At 34.4% G+C, this 21,719-nt stretch overlaps 2 protein-coding genes and 1 long non-coding RNA gene across 3 annotated transcripts; all 3 read left to right on the forward strand.

Moving 5' to 3' along the window:
• Positions 8,311 to 8,611, forward strand: LOC107627703. The gene is made up of 2 exons (XR_002356007.1): positions 8,311 to 8,413; positions 8,522 to 8,611. It is a non-coding gene; the product is annotated as an uncharacterized LOC107627703 (long non-coding RNA).
• Positions 13,069 to 14,223, forward strand: LOC107627704. The gene has a single exon (XM_016330526.1). It carries the CDS (start codon positions 13,069 to 13,071, stop codon positions 14,221 to 14,223), a length of 1,155 nt encoding a protein of 384 aa, XP_016186012.1.
• LOC107627705 (uric acid degradation bifunctional protein TTL-like) lies at positions 16,785 to 17,915 on the forward strand. Its single transcript, XM_016330527.1, has 4 exons — positions 16,785 to 16,997; positions 17,125 to 17,226; positions 17,321 to 17,390; positions 17,596 to 17,915. Exons 1-4 carry the CDS (start codon positions 16,785 to 16,787, stop codon positions 17,913 to 17,915), a joined length of 705 nt encoding a protein of 234 aa, XP_016186013.1.

Here is a 21,719-nt window from a genome sequence, read left to right on the forward strand (position 1 = left end):
TTAGTAAATGAAAATTATATAAAATCGAGAATATAAAGTAGTATAGTTTTTTGATAGGCTTAAATTAAGCATGATAGTATTTCTTTTTCATTTGTTTACATACTCTAATTGGGAATTAACTCAATATTAGAAAATAAAAAGCAAAATTAACCATCTAAAAAATGTGATTGTTTCTTTGTTAGTTTGAATGGGTGCAAAAACCACCTTCACTAATTCACGTTAAGCGATATATATATATATATGAACACAAAATTAATATGAATGTTGTTTAAAAAACTGTCAACATGCAAGAATGCAAGAACACAAAATTGCATCCATTTTTTAGATGATGTTGAATGAAAATTCAAGCGTGCTAAAGTTAATTTCCTGATTATATTTTGGATGATATATGATGAGTAAATTATATTTATGATATATGAGTAAAACGGATCAAGTGTTTTGTGCATTTATTCATTTAAATATTATTAGATATTTAAATCTCGCTTGGTTTATGTAGGGGTGGAGTTAGATGAAATATTAGAAGGGGGCAAAAAATATTTACATAATAAAATAAGGTTAAAATAAAATTTTAAGGAGGTTAAACTGAAATTTATAATTTACATGTAAAAAATTAAAATTAGGGGGTATTGTTCCCTTTTGCCACTATCACTATACCATTTTCGGTAAATAGCAGCGGTTATGTACAAGATTAGCAGTGGTTTTTAACCGCTGCCAAACGGATAGCAGCGGTTGATATATCCGCTAAAAGATAGCGTATGGCTAAACCGTTTGCAACGGTTAATAGCAACCGCTGGAACAACCACAGCTAAATGGTATTTTGCAGCGGTTCTTTGCGCTACGAAATCGTAAGAATATGACTGCTTGGAGATGGCAGCGTTTGTTAACCGCTACAAAATGATATCCGTTGAATTATTCTGTTAAGATATAGCAGCGGATTTAAAACCGCTGTCAAATGTTGAGTTACACTTTTTTTGAAAAAACTCGAATTTACACTAAAATATGCCAATTCTTTTATTCTTTATACGTTCTTCTACTCAGTTATGTTAACTTATTAAAATAACTAACAGCGAATCAAACTATAAATTACGAAACAAAACAAAAATATATACAAAAGTGAATCATTATAATAGTTATTTGAATTCAGTGCATCGATGACTGTAAAATACAGATAAAGTCATCAAAATAAAAAACTACAAATAAATATCTCAAAAGTCATTATGATAGTAAAAAATTAAAGAGTATTCAGATTCCAACATTGATAATTCAAATCAATAGCTGCCCGTACATCATCTTGCATGGGATGAGGTTGGTGCACTTCTCAAAGAATCCAAATCTGTAGCTATTTCAAGTGGCAAATTACCTCCTTGTTGCTGGATTATGTATCTTAATAAATTTTTCATAGTCTGCATTTTTGCCTTCTCCTCTGCTGCCTCTGCCTCCATTCTCTGTCTCTTTGTCTTTTCCTCTGCTGCTACTACCTTGAGTTCTGCTGCCTCCGCCTTAAGTTTTACAATCTCCATCTGATACTCCTCAATCTGTACACCGTAGTCAGACTACTGTGAAATGTTACGAAAACACTGACTGGGACATGGACCAAAACCGAGTCCACGAACTTTTCCTGGGTGCTCCTTCCCAAGCACTTGTGCAAGGGAATCATTCTATGAAAATTCCTTGTTGGAGGGATCTTGGCTCTCAATAAGTTCAATTGCTTCCTGTAAACATGTGAGATCCAGATTTACACTAATTTAAATTCAATGGTAGTAATTGCAAAGAGAAATTTGAAAAAGTAAAGCAGATGATTTACCCCAACCAGACGCGCATCTTCATTCATATACGAACCATTCTTTTTTTATGACTCATGGTCCATCCCTCTCCTCTACCAATAGGCCTTCCCTGTCGTAGCTCCTATAACAATCATCAACACACAATTATATAACAAACAACACTATATTACCAAAAACACGTAACCATTCTGGAACTGAATTTAAATTAATTACTTCTTCGTGTCTTTTTCTTGCCATCGTTTTCGAACCTCCGGTATGTGTGTACAGTTGCTTTGAACGATTAATGGCATTTTTTTTACACTTCTCCTACACACAAAATGACAAACATAAATGTTATCGGGATAAATTACTACACTTTTAATGGTTTTATAAGTTAGGCATGTACAACTTCAGGAAACACAAAAAAGGATAAGGTGACAAACTTTTTGGTAGTAGTTTTTCCACTATCACAATAAATTCAGCATATTTAGTAGTAATTCATGACGATTTATATTAGAAAACAACAAAATATCAACTAAATATTTGTTACCTGTGTGTCCTCGTTCAACCGATATTCAAGAAACTTTCTCCAGTGATTTGCCTCTATTCCTGCTAACTTACACTTGAGGTTTTCCTCAAAAGTCAGTTCTTTGTCATAAACCTTATGGAACAAATAATTTCTTGCGTTCCTCCAGGAACTTCCTATTCTTTGTACAATTCCCCGCTTTATGATCCCTGTTCCATCGTCCTCATAGTGGAAGACTCGCTACAAGTAGTTCAGATCATAAGATAACACAATAAAGATGATAACGATATTGACATCAGTGCTTTCACACCATCATTGTAACCATTAACTTTAACTCCAAATCCATTCTACATCAAAGACGAACCTATATACACGATTCATCAACTCAACACACAAACAAATATGATTGAGAACTTTCCACCATGAAAACTTTATCCTAAAGGCTAAGTTCAAAATGCAAGTTTGACAACCAATATAAACATATAAATAGCAAGAATCACCTCCAATATAAGCATGCCTAATCACCTTCAAAGTATGAACCGAATCCCCCTTGCTGGACCAGCTTAGTAGTGATCAAATATATATCACTTCATTAAATAATGATTTTAGTTACTAATACAATCTGTTAGAACTTTTTGGCAATTTACACTATACAAAAAAGTCATTAGAAATTTATCGATATTCTATAAAAAAATCTGTATGGTCGATATCATGTGTGTGCATCTTAATCTTTCCTTGTAGTGTTCATTTAATAGATAAAAAAAAAAAGCATTTTACACTAAGCATTGGTAACGCCTTACTTTATAAAAAAAATACTAAACACTACCTTAAACTGGTCAAAGGCATGCTCCTTGGAAGCCTTGCTCATTGTCTTCCAACTTTTTTCACAAATTGGTAACTGTTGAAAATTAGACGCCAATGTCCCCACGAACCCGCTCAATAGGCCCGCTGCCTGACCAACTTGTTGCAATTCTCTGTTATGGTTTAGCACGATCATCTTTCCAGGAGGAAGTGCTAATGCCTCTTTAACAGTCAGCTCCATACAATAAGTCACACCATTTTCTAACAGAGGGAACAAACTTTAAATGTTAGTTTACTCAGCGAATTAGAATGCACGGAGAAGAGTAATTGAACTTTCTAAGAAACGAGCATCAAAAGAATACCTATGACATCAACAACCCAATAATCGGTGTCCTTTTTTTTTTCGTTGGCATTGCCTTGGCGTTCAACTTCATGTGCAGCAAATAAGTCGTCCACATGGTCATCGAACGACTCGACCTCATCCGCCTCAGGGTCATAGTCTTTATCTTCTGAATGGTCATCTACAACTTCATGTAAATCTGGATGCTTTTTATTTGTCGCAGGAGCTCGAGCGTCCCCAATGTCACTTGACGGCGCCAGCCGTGCTTCATTGCGCGGTGGTCTAAATGGTATAGCGTTAACCCGGGATTGTCGAGCACCATTACCGGAATGCGGAGGTGGAGGTGCTCTAGCACATTGCTGTGCACTAGAAGTATTTGCACCCGCATCATGTGTTCCATCCGTGTGCTAAAAACAAAGTAGTTAGTACATCAACCAATTTTTTTCAGTATTCCCACAAATTATATTGAATAAAAGTCTATCCTAATAGGCAAATGAACATTTGATCTAAGTTGTGCATTAAATAACTCACCGGAGTAGCGTGTGTTTGACTATCAGGGGCAGCTACAGGTCCGGGTGCAGTACTAACGGTGTATCGAAGTTTCCTTGACATTTGACTATTCCTTTAGCAAGAGAACAACAATGTAAAACTCAATAGTGTACAATGATTATATCAATTACATGAATCAAGTGTCAAACAATATAGTGCACTATTTAACAATTTTAATGTCTGAATAGTAATAAATACATAAAATTAATTAATCAAAAAAAGTCTGGTATCAACTTTTAAAGGTGCTAATATAGGATACAAACTTGGTGGTGTTAAAGATGACATGACAAAAAATTTTTATCCCCAAAAAATAAGTCTCCAAGTGATGTGAGAAATTAATGAAACTGCGACCTTGATTAAATCAAAGCAAAGCGAGCATTACAGTTGTTGGTATATAGAATCATACGACCTTTAAACATCTATCGCATTAAATTTTCCCTAAACAAGTCATGTCCAGTTTTGAGGCCTTAATCCAAAGATTGGGGGTAAGAGTCAGTAAATATTGATGGTTATTCAACCTTTATATAGCGACAATTTTTAGAAGTAAATATAATTAATTTTGTAAATGTTTGAATACAAAGTAACTAGGCTATCTTGCAAGTAAAGTAGCAGATCATCAAGAACAAAAGGGAAAAAACTTAAGTATCAACACATGTGGGGCATTGCAATTTCAGCTTCAGACAACAAAATTACAACAATATTAAGTCAAATATATACATGCATGAGATCTCAAATATTTTAACACTAAAGACACTAAAGCAAGAATGTTGAATGACTCAGTATTAGTTTCATTACAGATTACATATACAGGATTATTTCTTCCTTCCTGCCCGTACTACGTACCTTTATGGCCTGTGGGATAAAACACACATTCAAGTTCGGATGAGAGCTCCTAAAACCAACAGCCTGCAAATCAGATTTCTATTTTGAATCAATGTTTGATAGGTGTTTTAGTAAAATAAAACCCTTTTAGATAAGGATAAATTCGAGAATATATTATTATAAATTAACAATATAAACTAGTTTTATTTATACTCTGCCTTAGCTTATATATGCATATGCTTGAGTTCCATTCCTCTTGTGATCAAGCTTCTGACGTATAACTATATATATATATATATATATATATATAACATTAAACCCAAAACCTTACATCAATATAATATTATGTTTTAATAAAATAACTCAAGTAAACAAATAATCTCAAGTAAACAAATAAAATTGAAATAGTTGTTTAGGCAGAGCCAAAAAATTTATTGTTTCTTCCGCAATATCAACTGTTATAGAACCAAACTATAACCGGATTAAAAAGAGAAATCGGTTCTAAACCAGTCTGAAAAAATAAAAACCGGTTTTAAACTGGTTTTAATATTTAAGTCCGGTTTTATATATAAACCGATTTTAAATCTAGTTTTATAATATCCAAATTTAAAATCCAATTTTAAATCTGGTTTTTTAACCAAAAATTCAGTTTTAAAATCAGTTTTTAGAAATTCCGATTTTCAAACCACAATTTTTAAATAGTAAAATTAATACTATAGTTTTTTTAAACTATTTAAGTGCATTACAACTAGTTTTTCGTTCTTTATAATATCTAATGACAATAGCTAATCTAAATAACATCTAAGCATTAATTCGGCACAAGAACAAGAGGGATAAACCATACACTTTTCTGCACATGTTAAGAATTAATTCATGTGTGTTTGACTATGCAAAGGAATCGATTACTACTGTGTATTATATTTTAATGTCATATGATAATATATACATTGTGTTAGAGATAGGTTCAAACTAAATGGAAAAAGCTACTGTATATAGAAGTACAAATGCAATGATTTGGTTATTGATTTCAAGGGATAATAATATGAATATATATAGGCCTTTTTATTGCATACATCATATTCAATACAGAATCAAAGTCTGATTTTGTTAACCCTCCCTGTCCAAACCAAAGGAACAAGCAAATCCAACAAAAGAAAAATGAAGCTTATAATTGGCTTATAATTTTTATGTGGAGAAAATTTAAAAAACAAAAAAGCAGATAAACATAAACAAAAGGAACAGCAAAATTTCAGAGCTCAAGCTCAACAAAAAGCAGCAAAGGACTTAAACAAAAAAGGAGAAGAAAAGAAACACCAAGAACAATCAAATCTTGGAGTCAATGGATGAATGAATAACAATAATAAAATCATATCTTGTTCCTAAATATAAAAACACAATCACAGATTAGTGGTTGGAGACAGAACTAAGAATGAAAATTATTTAATCAAAATGCAACTCAAACTCACGAATCCCAGCAGCAATATCTCAACAATATCTCAGATATTCGAACAAATTGCAATTCAAACTCAAGAATAGCATGATAGCATGATGAAAATAAGGCAAAACAACAATTCGTACTATGAGATGTGTTTGGACTTCGGATTGAGCTGATTTATGACGTGCAAATATATATATATATATATAAAGGCAGAGCCAAAAAATTTATTGTTTCTTCCGCAATATCAACTGTTATAGAACCAAACTATAACCGGATTAAAAAGAGAAATCGGTTCTAAGCCGGTCTGAAAAAATAAAAATCGGTTTTAAATCCAGTTTTTTAATATCCAAATTTAAAATCCAGTTTTAAATATGGTTTTTTAACCAAAAATCCGGTTTTAAAACAAGTTTTTAGAAATCCATTTCCAAACCAGATTTTTTAACCAAAAATCCAGTTTTAAAACTAGTTTTTAGAAATTCCGATTTTCAAACCATAATTTTTAAGCAGTAAAATTAATACTATAGCCTTTTTTAACTATTTAAGTTCATTACAACTAGTTTTTGGTTCTTTATAATATCTAATGACAATGGCTAATCTAAATAACATCTAAGCATTAATTCAGCACAGGAACAAGAGGGATAAACCATACACTTTTCTGCACATATATATGGATGAATGAATAACAATAATCAAATCATATCTTGTTCCTAAATATAAAAACACAATCACAGATTAGTGGTTGGAGACAGAACTAAGAATGAAAATCATTTAATCAAAATGCAACTCAAACTCACGAATCCCAGCAGCAATATCTCAACAATATTTCAGATATTCGAACAAATTGCAATTCAAACTTAAGAATAGCATGATAGCATGATGAAAATAAGGCAAAACAGCAATTCATACTATGAGATGTGTTTGGACTTCGGATTGAGCTGATTTATGACGTGCAAATATATATAGAGGAAAAGGACGAGAAGAAGAAGAATAGTGATTTCATATTTTACTATGAGATGATGCTGAAGCTGATGCATGCGGTGGATCCATGCTTGCTTAGTAAGATTTTTTTATTGATTATTGATTTGGGATCCTTCTCTCACTCTCCCTCAACACAGGAAGAAGAATCTCTTATCCTCTCTTATATCCCCCTTTTCTCTGAGCCCTATTCATAACTTCAATTCGATTCAATTCAATTCCGTTCCTTCTTTTCACTCTCAGATCTCAATTCGTCTTTTTTACTTTCCCCCTTGATCTGATCAGACATGTACTAATAATACACATATAATTAATTTCCCCTTCTGAATTCACAAACCTATTTAACCCGATTCTTCAATATTCTTGCGTTGATCGGTGACTGGATCATCGTCTAATCCTAAAGCTTCACACTTCAGACTTCGAGTTTGAGGTGCGTTTTGCTTTTAAATTTAATTAATAATCATTCAACATGCTTATAAACGGGTTATGCAAATTTTAGATCATGATGGCTAAAAGGTTTGTGAATTTTTGGTGAAGGTTGTGAGAATATATATATATATATTATAAAGGTAGAATGGGTTCTTTGAATCTGAAGGGACCGGTTGTGATCCCCACTGTTCGTGCCAAAGTAGCAGGGCTCTGCAGTGTTTCTTTAATTGGACCAATGAAGGCTAAGTGTATTCGAACTGAATTTTGGGGACTCAGGTGTAGCATAGATAAGGCCACTGTTCTTTCTTTCCATATAAACATGCGAAAGTGCAAGAACAAGACTGTGCATTGCAGTTTCAACTCACCTTCAAATGGGAGTGGAAGTACGGCTCGGAATTTTGATGAAAAGGATGAAGATTATGTTAACTCTAGCGTGGTTGAAGCTGGTATGTTCAGCTTAGCTGATTCAATATATGATGATGCGTTGTGTGGTCAAACATTATTTCTTGTTTTTAGTTTTGTGAAATAGATTTGTTCTATGAATTTTGTGTGTCATTGAGGTGAGGAGTGGAGCAGATGTTAATATGGATTTTGGATTGGTTTGTTGCAGTTTAAAGAGCTTGCCCAGGCTTATGAGGTTCTGAGTGATCCTGAAAAGCATGGGATTTATGATCGGTAGGGTGGGGATCCTCTCAAAGAAAGAATGGGTGGTGGCCACGACCCATTTGATATCTTCCAGTCTTTCTTTGGTGGGAGTCCCTTTGGCGGCGGTATGTTATAATCAGATGTTTTTTCAGTTTCGGAAAATTTTTATTGGTTGTGGTAATTTTGTATTTTGATTAGGTTTTGAGAGATTTGTTGATGGCTTCTTTGAACAGGTGGTAGTAGCAGAGGGAGGAGGCAGAAAAGGGGAGAAGATGTGGTTCACCCCCTGAAGGTCTCGCTTGAAGACCTATACCTCGAAACATCAAAATTTCAAGTTATTGGTAATCTATTATGATGTGATTGATTGTATGTACACTGGTTTCTTATGTTTGTGTGGTTGTTTGTGTTATTGAACTTTGCAGCAAAGAGTACAAGTCTGGGAATTCTACAAAGTGCGCTGGTTGCCAAGGAACTGTTATGAAGGTTTCTATTAGGCACCTTGGTCCCTCTATTATTCAGCAAATGCAGCATCCTTGCAATGAATGTAAGGGTACTGGAGAAACCATCAGTGACAGGGACCGTTGCCCACAGTGCAAAGGAGAGAAGGTTGTGCAGGAGAAGAAGGTTCTTGAGGTCCATGTGGATTAATATGATTAAACAATCTCATTATTTCCAGCAACAATTTCAGCAATTTTTCAACAAAGTAGTAAATTTCCACACAAGAATTTCAGCAAATTTTCAATAAAGTAGTAAATTTTAAAGCAATTTATTAGTATGACTCAGATTCTCTACCTAATACCCGACTCAACACAAATAAACAAATAACTAAAATAAAATAAAAAACAGTAAGAGATACTTAATAATGAGTCTAAGTATATGCAATGAAAACTTTGTTAAGATGATTCAAAGAACTTGGAAAAGCTAACTGAATTCAATTCATCTTCACGTCCAAGTTACATGCTTATCTTTGTTGTTTGGAACTATGTTGCAGGAACAAAAAAACAAAATCGAAAAACAAATGCGAAAGCAAAAGAAAATCTATTACATAGGAGAAATCATCATCAACCTAAGCATGAAATGCAGAAAGATAGACACTACAGGAATTAAATACATAAGAATGAACAAAAGGAAACATGAAATAAAATACATTAACCTTAGGTGACTGAGCAGAAAATATAGAGCCGAAAACCACTGTTTTAGAATCACTTCAATCCTTTAACTAAATTTAAGAGCCTTCTTCTCAATGATTAAAAAGACATGATTATTGTGCAGAGGAGTAAGCTCAGTATTCGTGAAAAGATTATATGAAATCAGTCTTATAAACTGGCTCGGGGTGAAGGAGGCGCAGAGTATGTTAACAAGACGGGAGAGAATGATTGCTAAAATATTGGGTGATTTTTTGAAATCCTAACAACTTCATCTGAATCAGATTTTCGCCGTTTACTTAACTACCTAATTTGATTTCAAATTTAAATTTTTAATTTATCTGATTTGAGTAACACGTTTCTACTTCTAATAAATTTAATCTTTTATATAATTAATTTATCCTTTTAATTAATTATTTGTATCTGAACAAATGCTTTCTGTTAAAAGAGTGACTGTAAATCCGGTCAATGATGGCAAATTTGATTTTTTTTTTCTTATCTTCAAAACAAATTTGATTATTAGTTATATTTTAAAGGTACAAAGATGTCTATATAATAACATATTTCATCCCATATAATTCTAAACTCAAAAATCTCCACTCTTCTTCTTTTCAAATGTTAGGAGCCAACACCAGTCTTCTGTGAGTTTCAGAATATTTCCAACTACACATTCATCCAGGTACCACCTTTTTCAGTGTTAGATACTAATCTCTTCTCCAATTTTTAAACTCAAGTTTTTTATGTTCTTAATTTTTCAAGTAAGTAAAAATCTCATTAATAGATTAAGTAGGGGACTCAAATAAAACACAATAAATTAAGTAGGGGCTCAAAATGATTTTCACAAATCAAAATAGTTTTACATAGTATAAAATTATAACTTTGATTTTAAGCTGATTTTTGAAGTATTATGAAAATTTATAGTCATCAATTACAAATACCATAATCATCATCATATGATTTGTCTTCGTACATAGCTTCTAGCATTATAAAACTGAAAGCCACCGATTAAGCTTTCATGTTTCGTTCATCCAAAACATAATAATAATTTGAAGAGACAGTGAACTAATTTATTTATTATGGACTAATTTATCTAATATTATCCATTTAGATATCAGTAAGAAATTGTTGACTGCACAAGCCTAACGACTTTATTTATTTTGTTTAATTGAAACCAAACTACAAACATGGTATAACAAGGAACCAGACTTAGGGTATAACTAAAATAGATTTTCATAAACATTAAAACTAAAAATAAAAGAGCATGAATATTGAGTTAAATAAACAAACAAAAATCAGTTAAAAAAAGCATGCATATTCAGTTAAATAAATAAAGAAAAATACCTGGAAGCTCGACCAAATGTCAACATTGATGGAGGGGAGACAGAGCCACCGAGTGACCAAGGCAAGTAGCAGTATTGGAGCACCTTTAGACCGAGAATCGAACAGAGCTTGCGACAGCTTGGGTGCGCGAGGGAGGCTTTGCGGTGACCACAATGGCTGCTTAATGGAAGGGAAGGAGGGTTGCGACGGAGGGAAAGGGAGCGACTTGAGGACCAACGGCGGCGGCACGCGGAGATGGCTGGCCGCAGGTGAAGGGCGACGCGCTTGAGGAGATTCGATGGAAACCTTCGCGTGAGGGCGGTGCTCTGAACTTTAGAAGCAACATCTCTTCATTTCTCTTGGAGTGGGTTCTAATTAGGGTTAATTGTGGGCTGAAACGGAGGATTTTGTGATGTTGCTTCAAAAAGCCGGCCAGGTCATTGTTCGGTTTGCCCGAACCGGATCTTGGCCGGTTCATCGGTTTAATTTCGATTTTTAAAATATCCAATTTTTTCTTAATCAACCGACTACACTTAAGCAAACAATAAAAAAGAAAATAAGTCTGTTTGATTATGCCAAAGGTAATTTTTGTTTGTTTAGCTAATGTTTATAAATATGTTATACTAAAAATTTTAATGATGGTTTCAACATATAATTTTTCGATTAATCATGTTCTATATAGGAAAAACAATAAATTAGTTTTGTGTACCTTTTATATTGTTGATCTCTTTTTTTTTTTATTTTTAAGTATGTTGTACGTGATATATGTTATTACGGATAAACTATTTCTTAATTATTAGGACGTAATTTTTGGTTTACTAACTCTTTTACTTTTATTTGATACACATTTCAGATTATTTTTTTTTTGCATCTTTGACCTACAAACATAAGGTGTGTAATGAGTTATGTGTATATGTTGTACTATTTGGAGTATCTTGGATTTATTAGTTCCCTTATTGGTTTGTCATAATAATATTCTCAATGGGTGTCTTGATTATTTAATTTTAAGAAATGATCATTTATTAATGAATATCGTTATTATTTGACATATTGAATTAATATTTAGCTTATTCATTATTTAATTATAAATATTAATCCTAGTTTATAAAAATTGTACGACGTAATTAAAATAGTTTGACTCGTTTTTTATGGCTTTGATGTATTCCTTCGCTGAGTACTAATTAGTAGTCACTTTATTGATGATTTGTAATTTATACCAGAAAAAATTTCTGGTGAGTTACATCATTTTAAAGCATTTTTTATTATACATATTATTAAAGAATTTATTATTATAGAAGTTACTTCATATTTTTTAATCTCTTTTTATGTTCTCTTTAATCAGTTAATATGTTAAGATAGTAAAATTACATATAAAACTATTAAATTATGTAATATTTTTTATTCCTAAAATACATATCTCGTTTATAAGTATAGTTTTTTTAAAATTCGAGGGGGGCCGAGGCCATTATTCGCCCCCTCTAAGAAAGCTAGGAAAAAATAGCTCTAGAAAATACAAAAAAATTAAAACTAATTCTAACATTTTTTATTAACATACCTAAAATAAAACATAAAAATAAACCTTGAATATAAATAAGAGTACAGAAATTTTGAATTCCCTCCTATAAAAAGGTTTATAGGAGGAGTGTTTTACGGACAAAAAATTTTCGTAAGGTACTCCATGAATGAACTTATATGAATGACTATTATATGTAAAAATGAATCTTGTTATTTTTTGCCAAAAAGTAATTGGCGTAAATTTTATCGTCGTATTATAATTGTGGTTATGAGGCATATTTTTTGTTCTATATTAGTTTTATATTCTACCTTTACTGCACATTTTAGTATAAATTTTAATGTTCGTAGTTGCACACGTATTTTACCATGCATTTTATGTTTTTAGAACGGTATTTCTTATATCATGCGGAATGAATACAGTAAGATACGTAACATTATTTTAGTGATGAAAAATTTGTATCACATTAATTATTAAACCATATATTTGTTGTATAATAGATATGGACAAAACCTGGATTCTTAAGCCACGAGATAGCATAGAATATAGACGAGGACTTAATAAGTTCCTAGACTTTGCATTTGCGAATGCATCGTCGGATAACATGATAAAGTGTCCATGCCCTCAATGTGGGTTTCAATTTATGCAAACAAGAGAGGATGCGTAAGACCACCTGTTGATAAAGCCCTTTCTCGCTGGTTATACTTTGTGGTTGCGTCATGGTGAGAAACCAGCTGAGGAGAACTCTACTTGCAAACCGATAGTTGAGAAACCTACACCCAAGGTGAATCTATATCTTCAAATGGTGCACGAGGCATTTAACTTCACAATGCCTCCTGGAAGTGAGGAGACCACAACAGCGGATCCTGTAGAAGATGATGATATAGAGTTGCCGTACTTATACGATGGTCCAAGTCGCGAAGCACAGGATTTTACCGATCTTCTTGCGGATGGAGCGGAGAAATTATATCCCGGCTGCTCGAAATACTCAAAATTGTCTTTCCTAATGAAGCTTTATCACATTAAGTGTATGTGTGGTGTGAGTGACAAGGCTATGTCGATGATTTTGGACTTATTGCGGGATGCATTTGAGCAAGTCAAATTCCCGTTCACTTTGTATGAAGCCAAGAAAACTATCCGAAAGTTGGGGATTGAGTACAAAAAGGTAGATGCATGCCCGAATGATTGCATGTTGTATTGGGGTGAGGATGAGGATGCGACCAGATGCAAGCAGTGTGGGACTTCACGATGGAAGCAAAAGACGCGAAAGGGTTCCGTTACGAAACTCAAAATACCTGTCAGGAAAAACGGAAAGCCTCTCCCAGCGAAGACTCTCAGTTACTTTCCTCTTATACCACGACTGCAACGGTTATTCATGAGTAGCAAAACTTCATCTGACATGTTATGGCATAAAGAGGCAGATAACAACGATGGGTACTTGAGGCATCCAAGGGACGCTGAAGCATGGAAAGACTTTGATGCAAAGTATCCTGATTTTTCTAACGATGCTCGCAGTGTTCGCTTAGCTTTAGCAAGTGACGGTTTTAATCCTTTCAGAAATATGAGTACCACGTATTCCGTTTGGCCTGTGATTCTTATTCCGTACAATCTTTCTCCCTGGTTATGCATGAAACATGCATCTTTTATACTCTCTATGATTATTTCCGGTCCTAAAATGCCGGGTAACGACATCGATGTTTATTTGGAGCCCCTGGTGGATGAGTTGAAGCAACTCTGGGATGGCATTGAAACTTATGATGCTAATAAGGGGACCACTTTCAAGATGCGTGCGGCGCTAATGTGGACTATTAGCGATTTTCCCGGGTTGGAAAATTTATCTGGGTGGAACATGTACAGTGGGTTAGCTTGTCCCACGTGTAACGTGGACGCTAAGGCTCAGCGACTAACATTCAGTCGAAAATGGTGTTACACGGGCCATCGCCGCTTCTTGAATTAGGGCCATAAATATAGAGTAGACCGGATTAGATTTGACGGACAAGTTGAAAGCAGAGATCCACCGAAGAAGTATTCTAGAGCAGATGTCTTAAGGCAGCAGTGTAACATGCAAGTATCGTTTGGGAAGAACTCAACTCTGACAGCCAAAAGAAGACGCATTGGTGAAGATGCAGATCAAGATGACTCGTATTGGAAAAAGAGGAGTGTGTTCTTTGAACTCCCGTACTGGAAGGATCACATGTTGCGTCATAACCTTGACGTGATGCATATAGAGAAGAACATTTGTGACAATGTGGTCTTCACTATCTTAAATGATAGCGTCAAATCAAAAGATAATCTTAAGGCTCGCAAAGATTTACAAAACATGGGCATAAGGCCTGCATTGTGGCCGGACGAAGGTGGTAAATATCTTTCAGCAATCTTCACAATGTCGAATCCACAGAAGGATGTATTCTTGAAGACTCTACAGAATGTGGTATTTCCAGTTGGTTACTCGAGCAATATTGCTCGTTGTGTTGACATCCGGCAGCGCAAGTTGTATGGGTTGAAGAGTCACGACTGCCACATTCTAATGGAACAATTACTTCCAATTTTGGTGAAGAATGCATTGCCAAGTCTGGTATCGAATATGATTGCGAATATGTTCTCATTTTTCTGAGAACTCTGTGGAAAAGCTGTAAATCCTATGCAGCTTGGTGCCCTTCAGAATTATGTTGTGCAAACTCTGTATCAGATGGAAATAATTTTTCCTCCATCCTTCTTCATTGTCATGGTTCACCTTACGGTGCATCTCGTTGATGAAATAAAACTTGGTGGCCCAGTACATTATCGGTGGATGTATCCAATAGAAAGGTTAGCTTGCTACTAAATGCATTCAAGTCATTTTTTTCAAATTTGTTACGTATATACTAAACGTTATGTCGTATTTATGCAAAAGGTACTTAGGACGATTGAAGCAATACGTGTGTAACAGGGCACAAGCAGAAGGCTCAATTGCGGAGGGCTATTTATCCAAGGAGATTTTGACATTTTGCTCCAGATATTTGGATAATATTGAGACTAGAATCAACCGACCAGCGCGAGTTGACGATCGACCTGTTGATGTTACAAATAATACAGGATGTACTATGTTCCCAGAAATTGGAAAAGCTTCAGGGGCTGTATCACATTTTGTACTGACCCCAATGGAAAGAGATCAGACACATCATCATGTGCTAGTCAATTGCGAGGTCGTCGCTCTATTTATTGAGTAAGTATGCACATGTAATCATTAAGCACGATTATAACCAATTTCAAACACTCAGTCATTGGACTAATTTCTTGTTATGTCATAAAGTATATTTAGGTCAGAAACCAAGCAAAAATTACGGGATCAAACAAGGTTGCAATCTAAGATAGACCGTGCTGTGCATGCAGAATTTCCTCGCCGGTTCAAGCGTGAGGTTCGTAGAAATTTAACCTGACCAACTTATTTGTGCCCTAGAATTATAAATTATGAATTCCAATTTTTTATACGAACAAACTCTAATTTATGGTGCTAGGTTCCAATGGACAGTACTGTACATTCGAAAGAAATGAAGTTGTTGGCATGTGGTCCCATGCTTCAGGCAAGACGTTTTGGGGCATACAACGTCAATGGGTACAAGTTTAGAACTATCACAAAGGAAGACAGGCTGAAAACACAAAATAGTGAATTTTATGTCTCATCCAATACAAGAAGTTATGCCAGCATGCGTGACAACAGAGTGGCTATTGGTAGTGTTCCATATTATGGAAAAATTGTGGACATAATCGAACTGAACTATAGTTGCTATTTCACAGTAGTTTTGTTCAAATGTATTTAGGCTGATACAACTACGAGCAGAAGAATCAAACAAGACCATCTGGGCCTTACCAGTGTTAATTTTGCTCGTCCAATTTACACTGGTGATCGAGAAGAGGATGAACCGTACATATTAGCATTAGAAGCTCATCCCGTGTACTATGTACGTGATGAAGTAGATCAATACTGGAGTGTAGTGGTTCATGTAAAACCACGAGACTTGTATGATATGGGAGGAGAGAATGAAGATGTTAAAGCTGCTTTTTCTCCTCAGCCCGGGTTGAACATGTCAGCAGCAGGCGACATCAGTGATTTACAGTTGACAAGGGATGATGATTTAGAAGACCCAGTAGTAGATGTTTCTGATAACATCGATTATGTGGCATAATGAAAATATGGCTAAACATGTACATCATTTTTAGAGTATCTGTGTGTGGTTGATAAGTTTAACAGTGTTTATGATGTACGTAGTTTGCTGGTTACATTACTATCTGTGTTTTCGTATTTGAATTAAGATATCATTTTAAGTTGATTTTCATGAATACCACTAGTTCCTCATTTTTTCCAACGATTTTTGCTTTTAAAAGTTAGTTTTCAAGGCTTTGTTGTTCTCATCATCATTGTTATTGTTCTTAACCTCCAATAAAGAAAATTATGATATCGAGTAAATTATCCTAAATTACGATATTGTTATCATTGACAAATATATTTAATGCTAAAAAGGTGTTGTAACAGGAGTAATGAAAATGGAGGATTTCTCATCATGCTGTGCAGGCACAACATTCGCTAATGAAATGGCTATGGCCTCTCCATTCTCTTCATTGGAACATGCAATTACGGTTGCTAGAGACATATGGTACCGTAAGTTGAATGTTAGGTCTTGGTTGGAGGCTATATCAGGACGATCTTATTCTAATGAATACTTGAAAACAGCGAACGAAGCTACTGTGCAGGTCTGTTCATTAGCCGTACTCTTAAACACTTGAGTTAAACATTATTTGATTAATAAGTATTTTACTTTGATATATTCGTACAACATTTAACCAATGATAGTTGTTCCGTTCATGCTAAAATTTGTAGGACCTTCATGAATGGGGATTAAGGTACGAGGAGAAATTTGGCTATGTTTTTGTGACATTTGTAGCTGGTAGGACATCTGAAGACATACTTGCTGAATTAAAGGTTAGAAATAAATTTCTAGCATAGAAAGTGAATTACAAAGACACAATATGCTTTACAAAAAAGACCATCAACTATACATTTTATTATGGTGCAGATTCGCTTTAATAACTCACATGGTATTGAGTTGGAGATTGCTTCAACAGAGGAATTGAAGTATATAGAACGTACTATTAGAGAGCTTCTTTCCAAGAAATCTGTCTAAACTACCGATGAAGGAGATGGTAATAGTTAATTTTGTATTTGTTAATTTTGAAAGTCCTATTTCCATAATTCCGCAATTTTTTCCTTAATAACTAGGTAATGACCTGGAAGTTATCAGTATCTTTTAAGTAGATTTATATGTTGTTGGTTGCATGTTCATGTATTCAGTGTCAGCTGAATATTCAGGCAAAATAGTTGCTGACACTCTAGATGGAGCAGACACTGATTCAGAAGACGATTTAGATGCTATCTCCTCCGGTGCATATGACATCTCCAAGGATGTTGAGCTCAATAAGGTTCCAGAAGACAATGAAACTTTAAACACCCAACATAGAGAAGATGTCGTACGTGCTGCAAAAAGGGGTTTCGATCTAAACAAGTTGCCATGGTTTGGAGATGACTTATCAGATCCGTTATCACGTCACTGCAGCGGATTTCTGACAGAGTATTTCTGGCCAGGTCAATACGATGTTGATGAGAAATTATGAATCAAAACTTGTTGGTATACTTTAGTAATTTTGATTTTTATGCTCCATTGAACTTTGTTTTGAGTTTATGAATTCAGACATTCACTTGATTTTTATGTTACAATTTATGGTTGAATACAAACTCAAAATGGTTGATAATCCAAGAAAAAACCTTATTCGTAAATTTATTTTTAGTTATTCATTTATAAATATTTTTTTAATTAATGAATTCTTTTTTATGTAACACAAAAATGAAAATTTATTTAATGCATTAAGTTGCAGTATTTGAAACATATTTTTTCAGTAAAAAAAAAATAGCGAGGACTAGAATAGTTTTAAGAAGGCAATTATGTTTATACAAAAAAAAAATTTCAAGTTAAAAATAATATTACAGCGGTTAGACAAAAACCGATGCAAAATGAGTATCAATGTATTCAACAACTTTACATTTTGCGGCGGTTATAGAAAAATCGCTGCAAAATAAAATTATTTGGTAGCGTCTCCTAAAATCGCCACAAGAACCGCTGCAAAACGGGTACATTTTGCAGCGGTGACCGAAAAACCGCTGCAAAATGAGATCATTTGGTAGCGTCTCCTAAAACCGCCACAAGCACCGCTGGCAAATTCTATTTAGCAGTAGTTGATCTGCTGCTATCTGCCGATTTTCTTGTAGTGTATGTGGCTCCGCCCTTGGGTTGACGTATCTAATAATCTATTATTAGAAATTCTTAGAAGTGAGATGGGTGGCGTGGACAAAAAGAAAATATAAATGAGTTTTTTTATTTAATTATTTCACTTGATTTTTGATAATTTCGACAGGATATTGAATCAAATTCATATCAAGATCTCCATTCGGAGAACAAATACGACTTTTCTGAAAAAGGGTGGACTCAATCTAAAAATTACTTAGTGTTTATGTCAATAAAATGTTCAATGATATTAAACCGTAGCAAATAATATAAAGAATTACAATAAAAAATATAAAATAAACGAAAACTTTAAATAGATAAGAAAGTAAAATTGGAATTGAAAAAAAATAAAATATTTAAAAAAATAAGTAAAAATAAAATACACAAAATAAATAAACGAAAAGAAATAAATTAAGAGGAATAAGAAAACAAAGGAAAATAAAATAAAAGTGGACTCTAGACACTCATGTGTATTTGCACTTCATTTGCTTCCATTGTATTAGTGTGACTGAAAATTTGCAGGATTTTGTGTCATGGTGAAATGTTCAAATTGAAATCATCTAACTCTTCTAAACTTTTCTTATTTATAAACTATAAAGAGTGGACTGCAGAGTGCTCCTTTCTTGACACGATCTAACTTCTTTCTTTTTTTCAGGCTTTCTCTACCCATGACTTTGTCTTGACTGCATGCAAAGGATTTTGTTCTCTAAGGTTGATACCCCATGTCTTTGCTTTTACCTTGGTCTTCAAACCCCACGTTTTGTATAATGCTCCAGATAAAGCGACGTGCGATTTATAAAATTTCAACCTAGGTCCTTCTCGACTCGACTCATCTCATAATCGACATTCTGTTTTCTTATGATCAAGTCCTCATTTCTTTGAAGTTTGCCAGGTGCGATCAACCAGTTTTGACTGTGATCCTTTTAACTCAATTCATATGAGACAGTCGATACCTAATTCTATCATAGTCGAATTTTACAATAGGTCAAAATTTTGCACTAACAAAGATAAATCACAAATCGACTCACAGTAACTATTTTACTTTTGTAGGATTATGGACCAGGTAAAGTTTTGAAACCTAAAAGTTTGTAAATCATTTGTATCAATGTTAGTTAGAAGTACACAATAATTTTTTGTCTTTTTTTTTGTTTTCTTACTATTTAGTCGGAGTACAATTTTCCTTAGTTGACAAATACAAACTTCCATTGTGCTTTTGTAATTAAGATAATTGATTAAAATAACTTGATATATTGATAATGTAAAGAATGTTATTGTTAGTATAAAATTTTGATATTTGATAACCTTTGACCATGAGGATTAAAACGTTGAAATACCTTGACACATGATAAATAAAGAATGTGGGGTAAATACTTGGTGACTAAGGTAAAAAAAAAGACGTAGGATGTATAACTTGGTAAACAAGGTCCTTCATAGTCAAGGCAAGGTCATGGGCTGTAGAGTCCAAAGAAAAAGAAAAAGTTAAATTCGTGAAAAAAGAGAAGCATTCCGCAATCCACTATTGTGTTCTATAAATAGGAAAAGTTTAGAAGAATAGAAAGACTTCAATTTGAACACTTCATAATTACACAAAAGCTCTGAAAATTAAATTTGAACACTTCAATTTAAATTAAATTTACTATAGAAAATTAATTTTTTTAATATAAGTGCTTGTTAAAAATAGTAAGCTATTAGGTGGTTAGATTTTGAGAACTTGAGATGGTACCTAAAAAGGTTAGTTAGCTAAGATTGTAGGTTATGTTAGATTTTTGAAGTTATTAGTCTTATATTCAACGAGACTTGGTTTAGCATTTTGTATTTCCTCTGTAAACGTGAGACTATATGCTTTAGTAAATTTTTTTTTTTTTGAGTTGGGTCATGAATTATTTAATGTTTTGTAGGGCATTATTAACAATTTTTTAAAAATTAGAGCATGCATTGTTTAGCATTTTTAGAATTTTATGCATTGAACACTGTTTTGTTACGATTGTGATAAGGAATTTTTTATCATTGTCTAGTCCCATCGATGTATCACCAGTATGAGACAACAACACAGTATGCATGCCATTGGATGATAGGATCATTCCGTACTTACAGATGGCCGGTTTATCCATCTAGCAAGACTGAACAAGACTTGGTTTCAATTAGACGAGCCATTGTTGAGCACATTCATGGAGAGATGGTGACTGGAGACGCATACTTTTCACATGCCGTTCGGAGATGCACGATCACGCTACAGGATGTAGTGTACCAGCTAGGGCTCTCAATCGACAGTCAGTATGTCAGCGGATGCCTCACGGACTTTGAGCAACATATCGAGGGTGGCCCACCAGCATGGGTATGGTTTGAGGAGCTGTTGGGTGTTTTGCCTCCTGTGAACTGCATCAACAAGTTCACAGTGAAGTGCACTTGAATGTAGGAGACATTTAGTGAGCTTCCGAGGGGCAGACGATGAGATGGTTAGGAGGCATGTCCGTGCATATATCATGATACTCTTATCGACACAGCTGTTCAGGGATAAGTCTGGTACACACCTTCACATCCGTTGGTTACCCTACATCGCCAGGCTAGAGGATATGGGTCAGTATGGCTGGGGGTCTGCTACACTGTCATGGTTATACAGGTGCATGTGCCGCGTGGCAAACAGGAATGTCGTCAAGTTGGTCGGTCCATTGTAACTCCTGCAGTCATGGATCTTCTGGAGGTTCCTTGGTTTCCGACCGGATAGATTTGATGTCTTTCATTGGCCGTTGGCGTCGAGGTACTCTTTTGGATTATGCATCATGTTTTTAATAATTTATCATTTTACTTTATTTTTGACTAAATGTTTTGGTCTTCAGATGGTCAGGTTATCAGCCGACGTTGAGCGACAAGGGGCCTCGTGTTGTGCATTGGAGTACTTTGAAGTCAGTCTAAACTCGAAGTGTGCTTTCGTGGCATTTTGCAATACCTTGATCGAGACGGCATCATCAGCTCTAATCATGGACAGTATGAAGGCTGATATGATATGATAATCAAGCATTCTATGATCACTAGATATTGATGTAGACAAATGTGAGGACCATTGTACCGTTTTACCTCCCAAATGCCTCTGCACTGGCGGAGGCTAACCCGAATGAGCCATGTGCACCAGCTGCCA

This window comes from Arachis ipaensis, chromosome B02 (assembly GCF_000816755.2).
Source record: "Arachis ipaensis cultivar K30076 chromosome B02, Araip1.1, whole genome shotgun sequence".
Taxonomy (NCBI): Eukaryota; Viridiplantae; Streptophyta; class Magnoliopsida; order Fabales; family Fabaceae; genus Arachis; species Arachis ipaensis.